The 21417-nt window shown below is 36.3% G+C and overlaps 1 protein-coding gene across 4 annotated transcripts in view; it reads right to left on the minus strand.

Moving 5' to 3' along the window:
• The window catches only part of TASOR (transcription activation suppressor), a 72161-nt gene extending 51134 nt beyond the window's left edge, over positions 1-21027 (minus strand). For 3 of the 4 annotated variants that reach the window (XM_066246121.1, XM_066246120.1, XM_066246123.1), the window contains exons 1-11: positions 19778-21027; positions 11699-11844; positions 10181-10273; positions 9359-9431; positions 7946-8037; positions 6701-6862; positions 4924-5048; positions 2803-2834; positions 1675-1780; positions 388-491; positions 205-308 (exon numbers count right to left, since the gene is read on the minus strand). In XM_066246121.1, the coding sequence (XP_066102218.1) occupies positions 205-308; positions 388-491; positions 1675-1780; positions 2803-2834; positions 4924-5048; positions 6701-6862; positions 7946-8037; positions 9359-9431; positions 10181-10273; positions 11699-11844; positions 19778-20765 (2025 nt within the window). In that variant the 5' untranslated portion in view covers positions 20766-21027. The remainder of the gene's footprint in view (positions 1-204; positions 309-387; positions 492-1674; positions 1781-2802; positions 2835-4923; positions 5049-6700; positions 6863-7945; positions 8038-9358; positions 9432-10180; positions 10274-11698; positions 11845-19777) is intronic. The other variant, XM_066246122.1, reaches the window with a different exon arrangement.
• Between the last annotated feature and the right edge of the window lie 390 nt (positions 21028-21417).

The raw sequence follows: 21417 nt of genomic DNA on the forward strand, positions 1-21417 counted from the left end.
GACTGGTCTATAGTAGGTCTAGGTGCCATGGCTATAAAGTAGGGTACCAAAGGCCACAGTAAAACACTGTTAACTAAATGGCAGCAACAAGACAGAAACCTTGTAGTATTTTCAGAAGCAAAAATAAAATAAATTGAAATATTACTATGATCACATTAATATGAAAGTTTCTAAGGGAGAAAGAACATTTTAAATTTAACTCACAAGCTTTTCTCTCTCTAGTTTTTGCAGCAAACTCTCCATGTTACTTCCAATTCTTGTCTTTTCTACAACTTCATAAAGACTGCAATACATTCCACTCTTCAAAACTGACATAAGAAAAAATAAATAATCAATATTCAAATTCAAGTCTGCTTTTTATTTTTCAGTAAAATTAAATTACTTTACCTTCATTTGAACCAAAGTATGCTTCCTTGTAAAACAGCGCTGGAGGAATTTTCTGTTTCAGCTGATCAATACTCATAACTGTTTCAACATCTAATTTCTCAGGGCTGAAAGAAAATTGAAAAGGTATATTTCCTTCATTGTATTTTTAACTCCAGCAATGGTATATATCTCTCTTTCTCTTTTTTATACACACACACACACACACACACACACACACACATCTTGCTGGAAAACAATAAGCATATTTATTAATACCATACTTTTTTTCTAAAAAGGGTTTGATATGGGAAGTCCAGACATACAGGTAAACAGATAGATAGGCTGGTAATATTACCAACCTGCCAAACTTAAGGCAGGAGCTAATTTTATATACCAATATTACTAACTACTAAGGATATATGGTTGTCATTTTATTAAAGACAATTCAAGTATATACTGTTAACATAATCTTAAAACATTTATGAAGGCTAATAATATTTACTATGGTGGTAGTAAAGGATCACTTTAGACCTTTCTAAATATGCTGCATAATATTGCAAAGTCTATATATTTTAACTTAACTTACCACATCAAAACCATTTCCAACAAAGAACTGATAGCTTTTAAGCCTATCATATTCACACTGCTAAGTAAAAAATGTATCTAATTAGGATAAAACTTTTAAAAATCACTTTTAACATTTAAATTCTCTAAAAAGTTTTATGTCATAAATATGTTTGACTTTTTAGCCCATCCTCAAATTAAGACAGAAAAGTGGAGGGTACATTTTGACAATTTAAGTTTCTAAAGTTATCAAGTCAATCTTTTTTTTTTTTTGTATTTTTCTGAAGTTAGAAGCAGGGAGGCAGACAGACTTCCGCATGCCCCCAACCAGGATCCACCCAGCATGCCCACCAGGGGGCGATGCTCTGTCCCTCTGGGGCATTGCTCCATTGTGGCCAGAGCCATTCTAGCACCTGAGATGGAGGCCATGGAGCTGTCCTTAGCGCCCAGGCCAACTTTGCTCCAATGGATTCTTTGCTGCAGAAGAAGAGAGAGATAGAGAAGAAGGGGGGGAGGAAGGTTGGAGAAGCAGATGGATGCTTCTCCTGTGTGCCCTAACTGGAAATCGAACCCAGGACTTCCACATGCCAGGTCCGACACTCTACTACTGAGCCAACCAGCCAGGGACAAATCAATCATTTTTAAAACAAATCAGTGTTTATATCTAAGTTCTTATTGACCAAAGTAAAATAAAAATATTAAAAAAAGCAAAATAGCTGTTTTCTTATAATACAGCATACTTACAGTTTGATAGGCAAAAAAGCACGAGTGGCTGACCTCAGAGAAATATAGCACAAAAGCTTTCCTTTATTTAAAAGCTGTCCTTTCCACAAGGTGTAGTTAAATTTATCTTAAAAAAAAAAAAAAAGACAGACAATTCTTGGCAGCCCAGAAGAACATACATTTACCAGAAATAAGGGGGAAAGTATCTAGAAACAAGGTTTTGTAGAACAACAACACAAAATACTTGACATTTCTATTCAAAGGAGAGTTCAAAAATTAGACTTTTTAAGCTATCATTTCACCTACAAAATCATTTCAGCTGTAAAGAATAACAAATCTGTCTAAATGTCTTCACATCAGAAAGCTGAATAGCAAAGAAAATATAGTTACTGGCCTCATTTTTCTCCCAAAGGAAACTATTTTAAATCTAGTTAACTACAGAAATCCCTACAATATCTCACATCTTCTACTCAATCTCTTTTCATTGTGTAGAAACCTGACCTAAATCTCTGATGAATTTAATACTTTTAACATTCTGAGTTGTGAAACGTGTTTTATTTTTTACTATTATCACTTTTGGTCTATTCACTGCAGAAGCAGCTTCTCAAAGGAAACCTTAAGCTTGGATGACCCTATGTTGATGCTACATCTAATAATGGCCTCACCCTCTACATACTTTGCAGACTCTCATTCATTATAAAAATAAAACAAAACATTTATTTTTTTTTCTTTTTGTTTTTCTGAAGTGAAAAGTGGGGAGGCAGAGAGACAGACTCCCTCATGTGCTCGGGACCCACCCGGCATGCCCACTATGGGGTGATGCTCTGCCCATCTAGGGTGTTGCTCCATTGCTACCAGAGCCATTCTAGCGCCTGAGGCGGAGGCCATGGAGCCATCCTCAGCACCTGGGGCAACTTTGCTCCAATGGAGCCTTGGCTGCAGGAGGGGAAGAGAGAGAAAGAAAAGGGAGGGGGAAGGGTGGAATAGCAGATGGGCACTTCTCCTGTGTGCCCTGGCTGGGAATTGAACCCAGGACACTCACATGCTGGGCCGACGCTCTACCACTGAGCCAATCGCCCAGGCCCTAACTTATTTTTTACTATGAGCACTTACTCTCTTGATTTAGAAAACTAAAGGAAAGAATCTTACCTGTGTTTCTATCTGCATTAAAGCTGTTAGATCTACAAATAAATTAAAAAAAAATTACTAATTGCTAATATAAAGTTAACATTCAGGACCTTGATATAAGTGCTATTTTAATGGCATACTACATACGAGAATTAAATCCTCCCTCCAAGTAGGAGGAACCAAGTAATTACTATAACACTGAATAAATCCAAGTCTACGTGGAGGAAAAAAATTACTTGACTTGAATTACCATATTTGCCCAAAATTAAAGGACTGTTTTCCCAAAAATATTCACCAGAAAAACAGTTCATTAAAGCCTCTGTCAATTACTTTATTTTGGTGACAAGAGTCAAAGAAATGACCTCGATATATATTTATATATTTACTTTGTGACAGAGAGACAGAGAAAGGGATAGATAGGGGCAGATAGGCAGAAGGGAGAGAGAGATGAGAAGCATTAATTCTTTGTTGCAGTTCCTTAGTTGTTCACTGATTGCTTTCTCATATGTGCCTTGACCGGGGGGCTACAGCAGACTGAGTGATCCCTGCTCAAGCCAGCAACCTTTGGCTCCAAGCCAGCGACCTTTGGGCTCAAGCCAGCAACCATGAGGTCCTGTCTATGATCCCATGCTCAAGCCGGCGACCTTGGGGTTTTGAACCTGGGTCCTCTGTGTCCCAGTCTGATATTCTATCCACTATGCCACCACCTGGTCAGGCAGCCTCAATATATACTTAAATATAGTCTTTCATCATTCAATAAATATTTTCTAATATTTTAAGTAACAGGACTACAGGGATGAATAAGCCTTTATAAAGCTTATAATCTCATGAACAGACAGGCAACAATCAGAAAGGTAAGAATATAATTCACCAGATGATGATGTTTTTAAGTTCTTAGGAGTACAAAGACACTAAGAGCACAGGGATTAAAAAAAAATCACATAAGACCTCATTAATAATGTCACCTTTAAAGAGAGATCTGAAGGAAGTGTAAGAGTAAATTATGCAGCTAATTGGGGAAAGAGGGAACACAAATGCAGAGGCCCTGAGGAAAGAGCATCCATGGTGGCATTCAAGATACAACAAGAAGGTTCAATCAAACCTTGTTTTAAATGCTACGAAGTTCAACAGATGAAATCAAACAGGATGCAAAGAAAATTAATGGATAGTTATTATTCCTAGAAGAATGACCTCATAATCATTAAGTGTTGTATACCTTTTGAAGATCACTGCTGAAAGGCACTATAGTAAATGCATCATGAAGATCATAAATATAGAGAGACATATACACACACAAAAAGAAAAATGCACTGTCTGGATATTACATGAATCTGTACTTGTGGCTGTTGATGGTTTCCAGTACTATTCACTGATATGAAAAAATGTGCTGGATCTCAAACAGCTAAAATGAAGACAAGACGATTTGATCTGGAAACTGATCAAGAGGTCAACCTCAAAAATGTATCGTATGTTTTATGAACAGTGGCTTTTAAAACAGCAGTATTTCTAAATTAATAAATATATACATGACTTTGCACATGAGTACTCAAGGTAAAAATAAGTAGACATTTAACTATTTCACCTATATCCCTGTAAGTTTACTATTTAATTTTGCCAAAACATTTTTTGGAATAACCATATGGGAATAAAAAGGGGGAAACTGCTTTGTATTTGGTCACCCTATATTAGAGCTTATAAGAAATCATCAACAGTACTCAACTCGTGACTAAAAATCAGAAACATCTGGAATCTTTAAAAAATTACCAATGCCCAAGTACATATTTGATATAACTGGTTGGAGGTGGGGCCAGGGTAGCTTTACTAGAAGCTCCCCATTTCCAGGAGAGCTAATGCACAAAATTTCACTTTTAAAAAACTGCGTTTACTCAATTATACAAGCCTCAATATCAAGGAAAAAAAAAGTTAACCAGTGAGATTCAAGTAAATTTTAGTTTGTAGTTTCATATAATTTAAGTATCTGTCCTTCACATTGACCTTTTAAATCACCATGAATATTTATGTAGCTAATTTAAATAAGAAAAAAAAAATAGAAAAAAACCCAAAGTATTCCTTCTAACAAGACAGTCCAGAATATGTAATAAATACCATTTTTAAATGATGTTCGAAACTCCTAAACCTTACCTTGATGAAGGTACAAACTTTGGAGATTGTATATCATCTTTATAAGTAAAAGACACAACTGCATATGGACACACATGTCTTGGTCTTCGCCTTAGCTCATCAAAGCTATACTCGTAAAAATAATACTAAAAATAAGAAAATGCAAAATTAACCTAAGAAGGCAAAAAGTAGAGTGGAAATCTTGTATTTATCTGCATGATTTTTGAGAACATAACACTTAAATGTACTTCAAAGAGAAAGTATCTTTAAGCCCTGCTCGTTGATTTATCTAAAATAATTTGTATTTTATATTCATTTTATGGCATAAAATATTCTGTTTCTGTATATATCAGATGCCAGGACACTAATAGGTATTCCAAAAGTTTAGTTCTTAAGAGCTGACCACTGGGAATGAGGTCAACAATTTTCCTCACAAAAATGTTACTAATGAGGCTTCCACATCAGCCCAGAAAAATCGATTTGGTACAAAAAGTAAAATTCTAATGACACAACTTCAACCAAATCTATCATGCTTTTCATCATGTCAATAGAAAAACATATTCTTGGCTTTAACTATAGACGAAGCAGCAAAATGGAGGTGGAAGAGATCATAAATATAGGTGACAAAGGTAGCTGACCTCTTCCTATTACCCATATGTTTCTCCCCGTCACCTATTACAACATTCATCATTAGATCAGGGTTTTGTGACTTGCAGACTAGTGGTTTTCTTAGAAATAGTGACCCAATTTATAAACAAGGCACTGTCCTTCAAAGTCCATTCCCTTGGGATAATACTGATTTCAATAATGTTGTTGCTCTAAAAATGACTAGAAAATTTTAGAAATATCAAGCCAGTTTACAAGTTCTGCTAGAAAAGCCAATAATTACTTTATAGTTACATCTCATATCTACTAATGCTACTATCATCTGGGAAGATCATCAAATGAGTCAGTCCAGATGACTTCAGTGAAAAAAACTGCTAAAAGCCCCCAACAACACGTCTTGCCCATTGAGATTCTTCATAAAAAAAGGAGCAAAAAATAAATTCTATTTTATGTAACTAAAGTAAAAAATTAAAGAAATTTTTTTTCTAATGTGAAGAAATAAATTAAAAAAACTTTCCAGGGAGGTTAGCATCACTATCTTTCACATACAATCTACTAATTTTTACATACAATCCATTTGGATACATATATTTTACATGTTTATAAAAAATAGTAACATTACTTTATAGTCGAACATCATATAAAAACATAACTAAAATTCATCAAAAGAACTGTTAAGTACGTATAGTTACTATGTATCAATTTCATCTGAATAAAGCTTAAAAATTATTCTAAGTTTGTTTCTTAGATAAATGTTAAAAGTAAAAAATATCAAATCAATAGTAAAAAATAATATGAATTAAGACATTTCAAGGGACTTCAACTCTACTTGGAAGAATGAATTGTATTAGGCAGGAGGTCTTTCTTTGTGAGGAAAATCCAAGGCTTCAAAATAAAATTAGATCATACAAAAAAACAACAACAACAACAACAACAAAAAAAATCAGGATGGAAGTAACAGTCTACAGGCAGGGTGAGCTAGGCTAAGGAATCTGAGTATTATTTTTAAGTCAACGTTTCTGAACTGTCTTGGGAACAGTGAACCCACACCAATGAGGAGACACTGAAGTCTGGCAGTAATATGTGGAAACCAGAGTCTGGACTGATGTGGTGGCAGAGAGAACTAAAAGCAAGACATTTTAAAGGATTTGGTGACAAACAGGTATCAGACTAAATGGATTCAAGTACCTACCTGAGTAAGCTCATAGGCTCGGTAAGCCAAAAGTGATGTAATTCGATTGGCATTCTTTGACATGTGACATTCATGCTTTGGTGTTGGGTCCAAAGCGCTTTTATTTAATGCAGATTCCAAACTTTTTACACCCATGGGGTCATATATACTTTTTATTTTACCCTAAAATAGAGAAAATCTGTTAAGTCCACCCAAACTTAATTACTGACTAATGAAATTACTATTAAAAAAAACTTTGAATATAAATCACTAACAACAGTTTTTTTCCCCTTTAATGCCGGGTAATAAAGTAATATCCAACACTTTTTGCCAGTACTGAAGCAGGAATAAAAGTTAACCATGAAAATACATGTTGTTTGAATTTCATGACAAAGAAATAAAAATTTTATTTACAACACTCTTCACTAGCCTAATGACATTACCAACATAGTTCCCTCCTTTCTTCATTCTATTCTTCAGAAAGAAAAACAAATTCTAAAGCACAGCAAGCTTATATCAAAGATGGCAAACTACTCTCAAAAGTATCTTTTGGCCCTGCTGGGTAGCCCAGTTTGTTAAAGCATCATCCTGATACATCAAAGTTGAGGGTTTGATTCCTGGTCAGGGCCCATACAAGATTCAACCAATAAATGCATAAATAAGGTAAAGCAACAGATGGATGTCTGTTTGTCTCCCCCCCGCCACCTGTCCTCTCTTTCTAAAATAAATAACTTTTAAAAATAAAAACTAAAAAAAATTTTTAGGCCCTGGCCGGTTGGCTCAGTGGTAGAGCGTCGTCGGCCTGGCGTGCAGAAGTCCCGGGGTTCGATTCCCGGCCAGGGCACACAGGAGAAGCGCCCATCTGTTTCTCCACCCCTCCCCCTCTCCTTCCTCTCTGTCTCTCTCTTCCCCTCCCGCAGCCAAGGCTCCACTGGAGCAAAGATGGCCCGGGCGCTGGGGATGGCTCCTTGGCCTCTGCCCCAGGCGCTAGAGTGGCTCTGGTCGCAACAGAGCAACGCCCCAGAGGGGCAGAGCATCGCCCCCTGGTGGGCGTGCCAGGTAGATCCCGGTTGGGCGTATGCGGGAGTCTGTCTCTCCCCGTTTCCAGCTTCAGAAAAATACAGAAAAAAAAATTTTTTTTAACTATTTTTATATATCAAACACATGCAAACAGTTTTTTAATTTAATCAAACTCCTAAAGACTAGGTCAATTAAATCCATATCAAATATTGTCTTTAATATATGAAATGTAAAAGTTGAAATTACCTTCATTATTTTAAATATAATAACATCACCTACTGCCCCAGCTTCCAAAGGATTAGCTTGTAATAAATCAGCATACCTAGAAAGATAGACACCTAGTAAAGAGGAAAAAAATTTTAAATTTGAATTTGAATAAAAACACAAATACAAAAAATCTAAATATTTAATCTTATTATAAGAGATAAATGATATGACTGATACCTTTTAAAAATATGTAATGACAGTAAAGATAGCTGGTATTTAACCACAGCAAAAATAAAACCAGAAGAAAACATGAAACTAATCAAATTTTTCAAATTATGTCTAAACTAAGACATAAAAAAAAGATACATTCTTTTTCTCAATTTGGAGTATGCAAAAATCAGAAACAATAGCTCAACTGGTTAGAGCATTGTCCCAAAATGCCAAGATTGCAGGTTCAATTCCCCATTAGGGAACACACAAAAATCAACAAATGAGCCTGACCAGGTGGTGGCACAGTGGATAGAGCCCACATGCGGCCCCCTGAGGCCATTTATCCAGCCCCCGTCGCACCTCTAGAAGGGGTACCTCTTTCATTGGTGGTCAGTGAGAGGAGCACACTGACCATCTCATTAGCCAAAAGCAGGCCCATAGTTCCCATTGAAATACTGGTCAGTTTGTTGATTTAAATTTACTTGTTCTTTATTTTAAATATTGTATTTGTTCCCGTTTTGTTTTTTTACTTTAAAATAAGATATGTGCAGTGTTCATAGTTGTTGTTTTTTTTAGTCTGGCCCTCCAACGGTCTGAGGGACAGTGAACTGGCCCCCTGTGTAAAAAGTTTAGGGACCCCTGGGATAGAGCGTTGGACTGGGACACAGAAGACCCAGGTTCGAAAGCCGAGGTCGCCAGCTTGAGCGAGGGGTCAACTGGCTTGAGCACAGGATCATAGACATGATCCCATGGTTGCTGGCTTGAGCTCAAATATCACTGGCTTAAAGCCCAAGGTCTCTGGCTTGAGCAAGGGGTCACTCGGTCTGCTGTAGCCCCCGGGCAAGGCATACAGTATGAGAAAGCAGTCAGTGACCAAACAACTAAGGAGCTACAACAAAGAACTGATGTTTCTCATCTCTCCCCTTCCGTTGGTCTGTCCATCTCTGTTCCTTTCTCTGTGTCCGTCAAAAAAAAAAAAAAAAATCAACCAATGAATGCATAAATAAATGGAACAACAAATCTCTACCCCCCCTTCCATTCTTTTCTCTCTAAAATTAGTAAATTAAAAAAAATTTTTTTAAACCAGAAACAAAGATTAAAACTGGTTCTACATCACAGAACCTAAAATTAGTCTCCTCTTCTGGGAACATGACAATGCATGCATAAATTTAATTATAAGGACTATAGCAAAATTAGATATGATTTTTAAATGAAAATAGTAGGTAAATGAAAAAAGATTACCCATGGAAGGACTGCCAAGAATTGATATTTTGGAGTGGCCCACCTGTAATCCTTTTTCACACATGCTTTGAACCTATAAAAAAACCCAACACCTCATCTTGTAATCATAATACATTAAAAGTGTGTAAAGTTAATTTATAAACTTGTTTTAAATCTAAGCTTCTGAACTATGTATTTTCTACAATACATAAATTTTATACATATGCCGGTTTATAATTAAATATCAATATTAAACTGGGTTATACTTTCAGCATAACCATAGTAGGAATCCATTTTTGTTTATGCTAGGTATGACAGATACTCAGAATTCATGTGACTCATAAACATCCCCTTTTAGAGCAAACTAGAACTATCAAAATAATTAAAAAGCAACTCCACATAAAAATCTTCAATTAAAGGAGAAAATAGTTCCCAGCACATGTAATCAAGAATATAGAAGATAATCTATTTTAACAAAGAGAAAATTATTCATTATTAAACATATTCTAAGGAAGAAAATAGGTTTGGTAAGGAAAAAAATGAGAACAGCTGAAAAACCGCAAAATAATGAAATACTTCTCCCTTAAAATCATTGCTTCTACTTGTACATCAAGGAAATTTTATTTATAATTATCAATTTTTGTTTTTTAATAAATTTATTGGGGTAACACTGGTTAATAAAATTATGTACATAGGTTTCAGGTATTCAACTCTATAATATATCATTCGTATCCTGTATTGTGTGCTCACCACCCCAAGTCAAGTGTACTGCTGAATAACTGAAAAATTAGTACCCTACAATGGAAACATCCTCAAATTTTTTTATAAAATGGGATCACTCACCTGATATCGATCAACCATCAGAAATGCATAGGATTCTGAAAGTTCTTTATCTAAACGGCAATCAAACTTCAGTTCTCTTCGCTTTTCTGTAAACTAAATGAGATTAAATCTATTACAACTCTGTAGCATGTGATTAAATTTTTCAATCTAAGAGTTTTAGGATTTTTATTTCTAAAAAATTCCAAACCTACCAAAGTAGAAATTATCTTTTCTCTCCCTGTAATTTCTGTGCTTCCATTTTTCCCTGTTTTAATTGACTCTTTTTATTTTTACAACACAAAGAAGCATAAAGTATTTATCAATTTTAACTTAATTTGTTACAATTTTACCACTCCAAGTCTCCCATAGATTTTTAAGTTCACGTTTCAGTTATTTTTGCATCTCTTATTTAAATTGGTACACTATGTGAGTTAAGTATTTCAGTAAATCTCTGCTGAATGACCAACTTGTAGACTATAAATTCAATTAGGAAAATAAAAAAATGTTTTATTTCTTTATAAGTGTATTATTCTTAATGCAAGTAGATAAAACACGCTCCATGCTCCAAACATATTTCCAGGATAAAAGAGTGACTCAGTCTAAGTACATTTCAACTGTTGAATTCAAAATCACCCTAACCCGCCAGCTTTTGCTTTTAGATACAAGATAGATATACATTCAAAATACAGAGCCCAAATATAATAGGTTTATATGTAGTATCTAGGTCATTACTGATCTTCAATAATATAATCAGAGTCTATAGACTAAATTTTCATATAAAACTAGCAAGTAATTGCTATCATACCATAAAACCACTTCCAACTACCAAGGTTTTCATTTTCTCTGGGAACAAATGATCCTTTCAAAGTTAAATTCTGGTAGCACTGGGTTAACCAACTTGTTAAAGTACAAAATTAATAGTATTTCATGTATATTAGAAAGCAACATATACATCAAATATTTATAAACACCATATTTATATTACTTCAGAATTACACATTGGCTTTTCCTAAATCAAAATTCAAAGAATAGTCTAAATACGTATATGAAATATAAATTCACTATCTAACATGCTTAACTGTTTCCCTTTGTTTGCACTTTTTCACCAAGAATTTCAAGTACGGTAATAAGATAATTCAATCATCAGGCAACAACTGTTGAAAAAAATAAAGCATATCGAAAAAAGAAATATACACCCTTGATTTTATTATCTTCCAATTTAGACATACTATACAATTAGATTCCATTTAATTAAATTTAATTGTGCTTGAAATAGCAAAAATCCTTGCTATGAATTTATAATGTTATTCCTAAGCTTAAGATTTTTAGTAAAAGTTATTTTACATAATCACACATTAACAGCAGATCAATGTAATGATATATCAATAATGTTTAGGGGAAAAAGATGTCATTTAAAACTTAATTTTCCCTTTTGTAATTTGGCTTTCCTAAAACCTTTAGCATTTTTAGAGAAAAGTAAAACAAATTCTAGGCTACCAATTCTGTAGAATCTGACAATAATCACCATTTAAAACATACCTCCTTTTCCAAAAGCTCGTTATGTACCAAGCAAGCACGTTTGTAGTTAAAATTTGTTACTGAGGTTGGCTCAAGATAAGATGAATGGAGAATATTTAAAACATCCTCAAATTCACGAGATCCTGGAGTTAATGGCTGAAAAAGTGCTAAAAAAAAAAAAAAATTTTTTTAAGATTTTTCCACCTTAAATTTAGTTTCTTACATTTTTGTGGGCTTTTAAATAAAGTTTAAAAAGATTTATCTTACTTTGTAATAGGCAAAAGAGACACATAAAAACTCTAATTTAAAGCTACTTTGGTGTTTATAAAATTATTCTATTTGGTATTTAGTACTAAAGTTAGATATGCTGCATCCATTGGTATGTTCACTGAAAAAAACATTAAAATCAGGTGTCCAAGTTGACCAGTTCCTTCAGCGATGAGCATCTGGCATTATACATGCAGACATGTTATAGTTTTGCAAACCTAGGGTGCTACAATAGGCAACCTAAATGGCTTTAAGACTCTCACAAAAACCTGTTCATGTACTTATATCAACTCCTATTTTACATTACACTGTAGTGGACTGCTTATTTCACCAAATTAAATGCTTATATCCTAAATGATAAAGCATAAAAACTCTAATTTAAAGCTACTTTGGTGTTTATAAAATTATTCTATTTGGTGTTTAGTACTAAAGTTAGATATGCTGCATCCATTGGTATCTGGCATTACCAACATAAAGTGGCAGGATATTTTTAGTGAAAAGATGTGGAACTTTAGAGTCATACTTGAATGCAAATATCCTATCTAGAATTTTCTGGCTTTATGGAGATCCTGGGTAAATCAATTACTTAACCAAACATAAGCTCAGTTCTTTCATCTGTAGAACAGAAAAACATACCTGTATGCCACATACCACATGAGACAACACATGGAAAAAACTAAACACAGCATCTTACGCAAAGACACTGAGAGTTTTTATTCCTCACTCCTCCAACTATTCTACATCCCATTTAATTCTTAATACTTAAGTCAAAATCATTCTTGAACCAGTGGATTACTGGTCTGATAACCTTAAATTTTCACTTTTGACACCAACCAGTTGAACTTACTAATAGATTTCAAGGATCAAGTATATGTACATATAACTTTTCCCCAAACCAAGAATGAAAAACTTATTTTTCACCGTAGATAATTTGTTATACTTTATTACTATTCTTTCAAATCACTACTTATAGAGACAATAAATGTCACAATCAAAATACTTATAAAAACAGTGTTCTCTTATACATACTCTTCAAGGTACTAGACAGCAGCCATTAAGCTGTTTTTACTGTATTTCCTATGGTTATTAACAACATATCAAATGATATATCCATTCATCCATTCATTTACCAAGTCATATATATAAATTGCATATATATATGTATATATACCATGTATGTGTGTTTAAATATATGTATGTACGTGTACACACACACCGCAAAAGTACTTGGAAAAATGTAGCTTTCAATGAATGAGTATTGAACAAATGGTTACCAATACTGTGGGATCACACTCTAAAGGGGTAACACCAATATAGTTATAATGCAATAAAAACACTTGACTGGGAGTAAGAAGGGGGGAGAGCTCAAGAAAAAAAAACCCCGAATTTTTACTACAAATTGAATACATTCTCGAAATTCAAATCTATAAGATGTGATAGGAAAAAAAATATTTTTTCTTTTGACTGTCCCCAACTAAATAGAGAAAATCTTGGCAAGAAAAACAGCATGTGGAAAAGTTTGTAAAGGCTTTCACTTCCAAAATGGGCCAAGCATGATTTAAAACTACCATATGATTTCACTTATATGTGGACTCGACTGAACAAAATTAAAAAAATAAAAAACAAAACAGGAACAGATGAGATACAGAGAACAGACTAATAGCTGTCAGAGGGAAAAGGGGGTTGAGAGACGGGGCAGAAAAGTTGAAGGGATTAAGAAAATCTCATAGGCATAAACAACAGTACAGTGATTACCCTCTTCTACCTCTCCCAACCCCCTTATCCCTCCAGTAAAGGGGGGACAAAATGGTGATGGAAGATTTGACTTGGGCTGGTGAATACACAATACAATATACAGACAATGTAGTATAGAATTGTATACTTGAAACTACATAATTTTATTAACCAATGTCACCTCAATAAATTCAACAAAACTTTTTTTAAAACCTGGCCCTTGCTGGTTAACTCAGTTGGTTAAGAGTGTCATCCCAAAACACCAAGGTTGCGGGTTCGATCCAGGTCAGGGCACATACAGGAAGCAACCAATGAATGCACAACTAAAATGAATGCTTCCCTCACTCTCTATCCCTCCCTTTGTCTCTCTAAAAGCAAGCAATACAAAAATAAAATAAGCCAAAAACTCGAGTTCGTGCATGATTGATCTGTATGTTTCTAAACTAACAAAGTGACTTCAGATATCTAAAATATGCCAGAGTATCATATGGCTTTAAATTTTTAAGAAATTTTACAAGGCTACATAAAAGAAATTTTCTAATTTAGTTAATTAAGCAGCCTCAACACTATTTCCACTATCAATCAAATCATAAACGAAAAATTGTGCCATATTTATATAGCAATTAACATTCAAGTTATTCTCAAAAAAGTACTTAACATTTCTGTTTCACCTCCAAACTAATGTCCTAAAGAGTCAAATTTGTACTCAAGTAGACTGCCAAGAGAAAAAAATTCTTGTGAATGAAAATATAGAAAAAGGTACAAGATTTTAGGTCTAACAATAAACCATGTCTTGGGTATTTTACATTTCAAATGACTCAGTTGGCTTTACTAGAATTTCTACTTTTCCTTCCCAATTATCACTCCTAAAAAAGTAAAATTATGCTGTAAGTATTTTTAAGGGTTCAAGTCAATGTGCCAGTAATAATAGGTTAGAAATTTAACCATTTTGTTGTGAATGTGCATTCCCTGGTGGTCTATTTTGTCCTTAATACTCTCAACACTAGATATACCCTGATCAACTTTATCTTACCACATCCTTTACAGAAAACATATATACATCATGATCTTAATTATGGGCCATTTTTTTGAGGCAATAATAACCCTGTGACTATCTAAATGGGGAACAAAACATTTTATGTATTATTCATTCATTTCACTTAAGGAAGTCAGAATCCAATACATTGTTCTCTGGATTCCAACAATTATTGAGTCTAATAATTAGTGGGTCATTATACTTTTCAGATACTACACTAATAGCTTTACATGCATTACCTCATCTAACCATCAAAACCACCCTATTTAGTTCATTATGTCCATTTCACAAATGAAACTGAAACAGCTAAAGTTAACCTGCTCAAGGTTATACAGTAAACAAACAGTGCAGCTGGGATTCAAATTCAAGCTTCCCAGAGCTCTAAAACTTGTATCCTGAACTCTAAGTTAAAGGAAGAAAAAATATGATGTTGTGTGTAAGAGCTCAAACTGGTATTTTAAAAAATTAGAAAAATAATTTTCATTTTAGAACAGGAAATCATATAGAACACTTAGACATAATCTATAAAACAAAGATTTTGATGCCTAGGATTATGCTATTTCTCTTCTCTTGTGTCTTCTCTCAAATCTTTCTTTAAATATTTCTCATTTTAACTCATTTCACAAGGCAAAAAGCTGTTAAACCCTTTTTTGGTTTATAAAGGTTAACAGCAGTAACTGTTCTTCCACACATTAAGAAACATAATTTTATGCCTGACCAGGTGGTGGTGCAGTGGCGAGAGCATCGGACTGGGATGCGGAAGACCCAGGTTCGAGACCCCGAGGTCGCCAGCATGCGCTCATCTGGTTTGAGCAAAAGCTCACCACCTTGGACCCAAGGTCGCTGGCTCGAGCAAGGGGTTACTCAGTTTGCTGAAGGTCCGCGGTCAAGGCACATATGAGAAAGCAATCAATGAACAACTAAGGTATTGCAACGAAAAACTGATTGATGCTTCTCATCTCTCTCCGTTCCTGTCTGTCTGTTCCTATCTATCCCTCTCTCTGTCCCTGTAAAAATAAATAAATAAATAAATAATTTTAATTTTACTTATTTACAGGACTCCTGTCAAATGCATGTCAGAATAATGACTAATGAGTTGATTTCCAATCATAATTCATGAGGTTTCCCTACTGACAAAACTGATTATAAGTGTGTTTTATACGATTGAAGAACATATACACAAAGGCATTTGGAGATTTATAACACAGATGAGAAAACACTGTTATCAGAGAATCAGAACTAGAATCCAGGTCTCCTGACTGTCTGTACTATCATTAAATATTTTTCATCACTGATAGCATACAAAATACAATCAAGAATTTAATGTTATATTTAAGCAGTTGGAAAAGACATAAAATTTAAGCCATCAAATAGTTCCTTAGTCAAAGGAACATTTTTCCTCAATTACCTTTACCATTTTATTTAGTTTAGTGTCAATGCTGATATTTGTGTATTAAGATTGTGTATATGTAAAAAATATATACATATACATAAAAACAAGCTAAACTTTTAAGATAGACCACTTATCAAAACATACAACTAGATAATATGAAATAAACATTTCAATTTAAAATAACATTCATAGAAGAAAAGGAAGTAACAAAGAGGCGGGGGAACCACATGTAATTCTCTCTGAATCCACCCCTCAGAAGTCTACTATTATTAATGATGTGTAAAATACAATAAATATCTATTTGTTCTGTATAAGTTACTTTAAAATCACTTTTCTTCATCCTAATAAAACTGCTACATACATAATACTTCAGGAATGGTGTTTCATCTCTAAATCAAGGTTGAAAATACTACAGAATTAGGAATGAAGATGCTGGCAGAGATCTATAGAGACAATTACAAATAAAACAGTTTTTTGACTAGGGATTAGGTCAAAGGAAAATTTACTTCCATTACCTAGTATTTACATGAATCTATCAAACGTTTTATGTGGATAACTGGATTCTGCCTCTACTTTCCTTCTCAGATTTACTTCTATGTAGGGAAATCTATGGTACTTAGATCCCAGTCATTCATATATATAACTACTAACACACCATGCAAATTTCCTTGAGGAGATTGCTCCAAAGTCTTCAAAGAGACAACTGCAAATTTTGTGTAAAAAGATGAAAGTTGGGGAGAATTAGTCATAGACTAGACCAGTATGGATGCAGGTGTATGAGAAAGAGCAGTTCATGTGTGATATACATGAATGAGACAGATATATGAGCAGTTACTCTGTGTCATAAAACATTTTACAGAAAGGGATTTTCCAAAAACTCTGGAGGGAAAAACTGTATCAAATACAATTACCATTTTTACTTCTAATGACTTAAAAGGCAACAGTGAAATGTCTACTGACAAAATGCAATTCTACAGTTAAGCTAAATAAATCTCATAAAAAGTCTTGCTAACTTCAGTAATGGCAGGTACTCTAATCGTAGGTTCATATTTCAACTCAACCATTTACTAGCTTTATGACCTTGGGCAAGTTATTTAACTTCTCAGTACTTCATTTTCCTCTTCTATAAAATGGGAACAGTACCTACCACATAGTATTGTTATTGAGAGTTAATACATATAACCTGGTTAGAATAATGCCTACAACTTATTAAGCACTATAAAGTATTTGCCGATATTACTTAATTAGAATGGCAGTATTTTGGATGTTATGCTATTGTCAAGACCAAGAAAAGAACTGAGTCAACACATTATATTTACATAGTATTTACCTTGAAGGTATAAAAAATATTCAAGTCTTAATCTTAAATTTCACTGGAAAAGTATAGCCACAAGAATAGGTTTGCCATATTAAAATATGAATGAAACAGAATCTTTGATACTGAAAAGTTCAAGCAGTTACCTACTATTCTTGATCGGTAGACTTAGCTGTCCACAACTAATACCTAGCCAAATCTTAATACCTTTCATGAATTCCAAGAGATGATTTTGAAATGAATTGTGAAACTAGCAGTACCTACAGTACTGTTTGTGATAAAGCATTTTAAAAAAATGAAAAGTTTAATTTTTTTATTAAATTCTATCACCAAGCACCAACTGTACTCAGCTTAAACAGGATAAAGTCCATGGTGGTAAAATAGCTGTTTATTTGATTTTTAAAGGCTCTATTTAAATTGTTATTGCACTGTTTGGATAGCTGCTACACAGTGTATAAATATTTAGACAAGTTAAAAATTACTCATTTTCACTAAACATGAAAAAAATCCATTGTCTTACTTTCCTTATCCACAACCTTCCTAACAAGAGAAAAGCAACCTTTCATCTCTATTTGAAAATGAAAGACATATATTTTCCCCAAGAAGCATTAGATTCAGGAGAGAAAACAAGTTTCCTATTTCCTAATTCCTCAATTATATCCACTTTTAGTGTGATCAAATACAGCACCCTTGCTATTTACCTTATTAAAAAAGATACACAAAGCACATTGCCTTTCAACATTACCTAGTGTCTTCTCTCATTTCATACCAAACTGAGGGTTTGTAGGCAAATTTTCTGATCCTATCAAAAGGTAAAAGGTTGTACACCACGGTTTATGATGTACGATAAACCTTATTTTGGGCACTTAAAACCTAAAATAAATGGACTTCAAAATTTTATCAAGCTGAAAAAATAAAGTTCAATCTACCTCATAACCAGAGCCCATCTGAATGCACTTCCAACCAACTACCAACTGATAATTTAAACTAGCATCTAACTTTTCTCATATATAGTATACCATACATCTAAACCAAAGAACTGACAAGCAACCTCTTGAACCCTAAAATATATTAACTCAATTAAAAGATATTTCTAGAAACATTCCTCATGCTGGTGGACAAACACCTTTGTCGCCATGGTTTTCCACAAGGATTTCCTTGGCTTTGTCATTCAAATAGAAACTAAGTTTGGCTTTCAGTGTATCTAACTTAAAAAAGGCTCTAACCATTTCAACTGTGGGAATGGAGCTGATTATACACAAGGAAAGAAGCATATACTTCATTCCAACGCCTATCTTTAATAAGAATAAAATTACAAAAAGTTTTATGCAAATAAGAATATTCCCGTTCTTCTCCAAAATAAATCATGGCAAACTGAACCACGCAGTAAATCAAAAAGGAAAAGCTTTCAATGGACTAAATCCAGAATATCCCAAATCACTGGATAGTCAAAAATAGTATAACAGAAAATAATAATGTTGCTCTCCATTAAAATGTGTCACAATATGTTATTAAGTTTAAAAAAGGTAAATGTAGTTCATGTAACTGTTCCCATATTGGCTCCAAAAATTAGACTGGACCTTTTTTTCTAATCCAAAGTCCTCTTCTACAATATCAAATTGGTGACTCTTGGGCGTAAACTAACCTCTCCATTTTTTTTCCATAGGGAAAATTACTGCACCAAGAACCTACCTTCCCATTCTTCTCAAATACAATTTAAAAATAAACTGAAGTCTGGATTTAAAGAGAGAGAGGCCTACTCAATCAAACGCTTCAAAAACAAGAAAAAAATCTACATGGAAATGAAGTGTGATGGAAAACAGCAGTGTGCATGGATCACATCTAATGAAGATTTCTAAACAAGGGAAGACGCTGGCATCGAGCAAATTTCAAGTAGATAGATGTACGAAGAATTTCCACAGGGAGGAGCACTTGTGGTCCTCTTAACAATGGCCTTGGAGAAAGCTCCAGAATCCATGGCCACGGGCTATTTTCTCAGTGAGACTTCGCAGAAGCATCCTTAGGGAGGACACATCAGCTTCTCTGCCTTCAGGGGCTGGGAGGGAGGGGCGCCGAGCACCATCTTTCCTCTCTGGGAGCTGCAGCCTGACGGACAAGCTTCAAACCTGAGCTACTTCCGACTTCACGGGGAGAGGGGAGCAGAGGAGCGTGGGTCCCCGCTTTCCTCTCGCCCCAAGCGCAGCAGCTGGGCGGCCGTGGCAGTGCGCGGAGAGGCGGCGGGCGCTGCATGCGTGTTTACGTGTCTCGGATGGGTGTGGGAAGAGGAGACAGAGATTCTAATGAAAAAATGGAGGAGAGAGAGAAAGAGGGGCTGGGGAAGGGGGGAAGCACCACCTTTCTTTTCTCTGCTCTTCCTGGGGATCTGAAAACTCCTCCTAACGGGTCTTTCGGGCTCTTCGGGGCCTTTGAGCAGAGCGGCCGCGCCCGCCTCGGGGGAGTCCTGAGGCTGCTCTTGGCTGACGCTCGCGGTGGCCTCGGCCGCCGCGGTCTCCTTGGGCTCGGCGGCGACGGGCTCCGCGATGCTGAGGCCGCCGCCACCGCCGCCGCCGCCGCCGCCGCCATTTTGTGAGTAAGAGTCAAGCTCCGGAAGCGCCTGCTTCATCTCCTCGTCTCCGCCGCCGCCACCTTCGCAGCTCGCGTCCGTCGGCGGAGAGGCTTCCGTCTCCACAGCAGTCGCCATCGCGCCGGCGTGAGGAGACCCAGGAAGCTTCTGCCAACAAGGTCGACGGGGGTGGGGGGAAGGGGCGGCGGGCTGGCCTCGCCGCCTAGCTGCTCTCAGCCCACCCACCCCCGTCCCCCTGTCTCCGTGGGCCGCACTCTCGACCCGGCAGCCTCCCGAGGGCCCTAAACGGGCGCCCCAACCGTGCCACCCGGCCCTCGGAGCCACCCCTCGCTCGTGCAGTTCTTCTGTCGGCCCCCGCCACTCAACGTGCTCGCGTCTGAGCCGGGAGGGGGCGGGGCCACCACGGGCCGCTCCGCCAATGGGGGCGCGGCGCCCACCGCCGCGGGTGCGGATGAGAGTGCGCCGGAGGGCGGAGCCTCGGGGTGTTCGAGCCCGCCAAAAGGGGCGACTGCAACACCCTGCCAGTATCTCGACGCCACGGCCGGCTGCGGGGTGGATGGGCCCCGGGCTGAGGGGCCGATTCCCGCACCGCTGGTGGCTAGCGCCGCAGGCGAGGGAGGCACGTCCGGACACGGTCGGGCAGAGCAGGCGTCGCCTATTTCGGAACAACATCATCTGCCTTGTCAGCGCACGAGTTATACCAGCCAAAACCGGCCTCAAGCGGTAGGTGCGAAATGATCCAGGCATTGTGAGATGCATGCTTGCACAGAAAAGCCTGTGGAGGAGAAAAGAGAATGGGTTTAGCGTGAGCGCCTGAAAGCCTCCGACAAAACCTCACTCAGGGAGGTGAGGTGCAGTTTCCAATGGACTTCGCATCTATCTGGACGACAGATTACTCCCACCTGTCCCCCTCTTAAAGAATTAGAACCAGTGGTCCACCTCCAGAAGCAGTCAGTATCTGGGATCTTTTTGATATTTCTCAACAGCCTAGAGTTTACAGGATTTTTGTTCTGGTGAGCTTGAGGGGAGGGGACTGCTGACAAAAGTTTTTTCCTTTGGCGTCTTCGGTCTCCTTTACTGAGTGTATATTAAAAATAGAAACGTTTGCAGCCACTTTAAAGATATAAAGCAAGGGATACTTTAAAATAGTCAACTAGAAGCCCTTTTGAGTAGTCTATGCTAAGTTGAAGCCACTACCATGGGTGCTTTCTATATGCCAGGCACTTAAAGCAAGTTATATACGTTGTATTCATTTAATCCTCACTACAGCAAATATCAGGGAGATACCACAGGTATACCTTGTTTTACTGTGCTTCACTGTGTTTGAGCTTCACAGATGTTGTGTTTTATACAAATTGAAGGCCAGGCCCTACACCAGCAGAAAGATTACAACTGGCTTTATTACAGTAGT

This window comes from Saccopteryx bilineata, chromosome 10 (assembly GCF_036850765.1).
Source record: "Saccopteryx bilineata isolate mSacBil1 chromosome 10, mSacBil1_pri_phased_curated, whole genome shotgun sequence".
NCBI lineage: Eukaryota > Metazoa > Chordata > Mammalia > Chiroptera > Emballonuridae > Saccopteryx > Saccopteryx bilineata.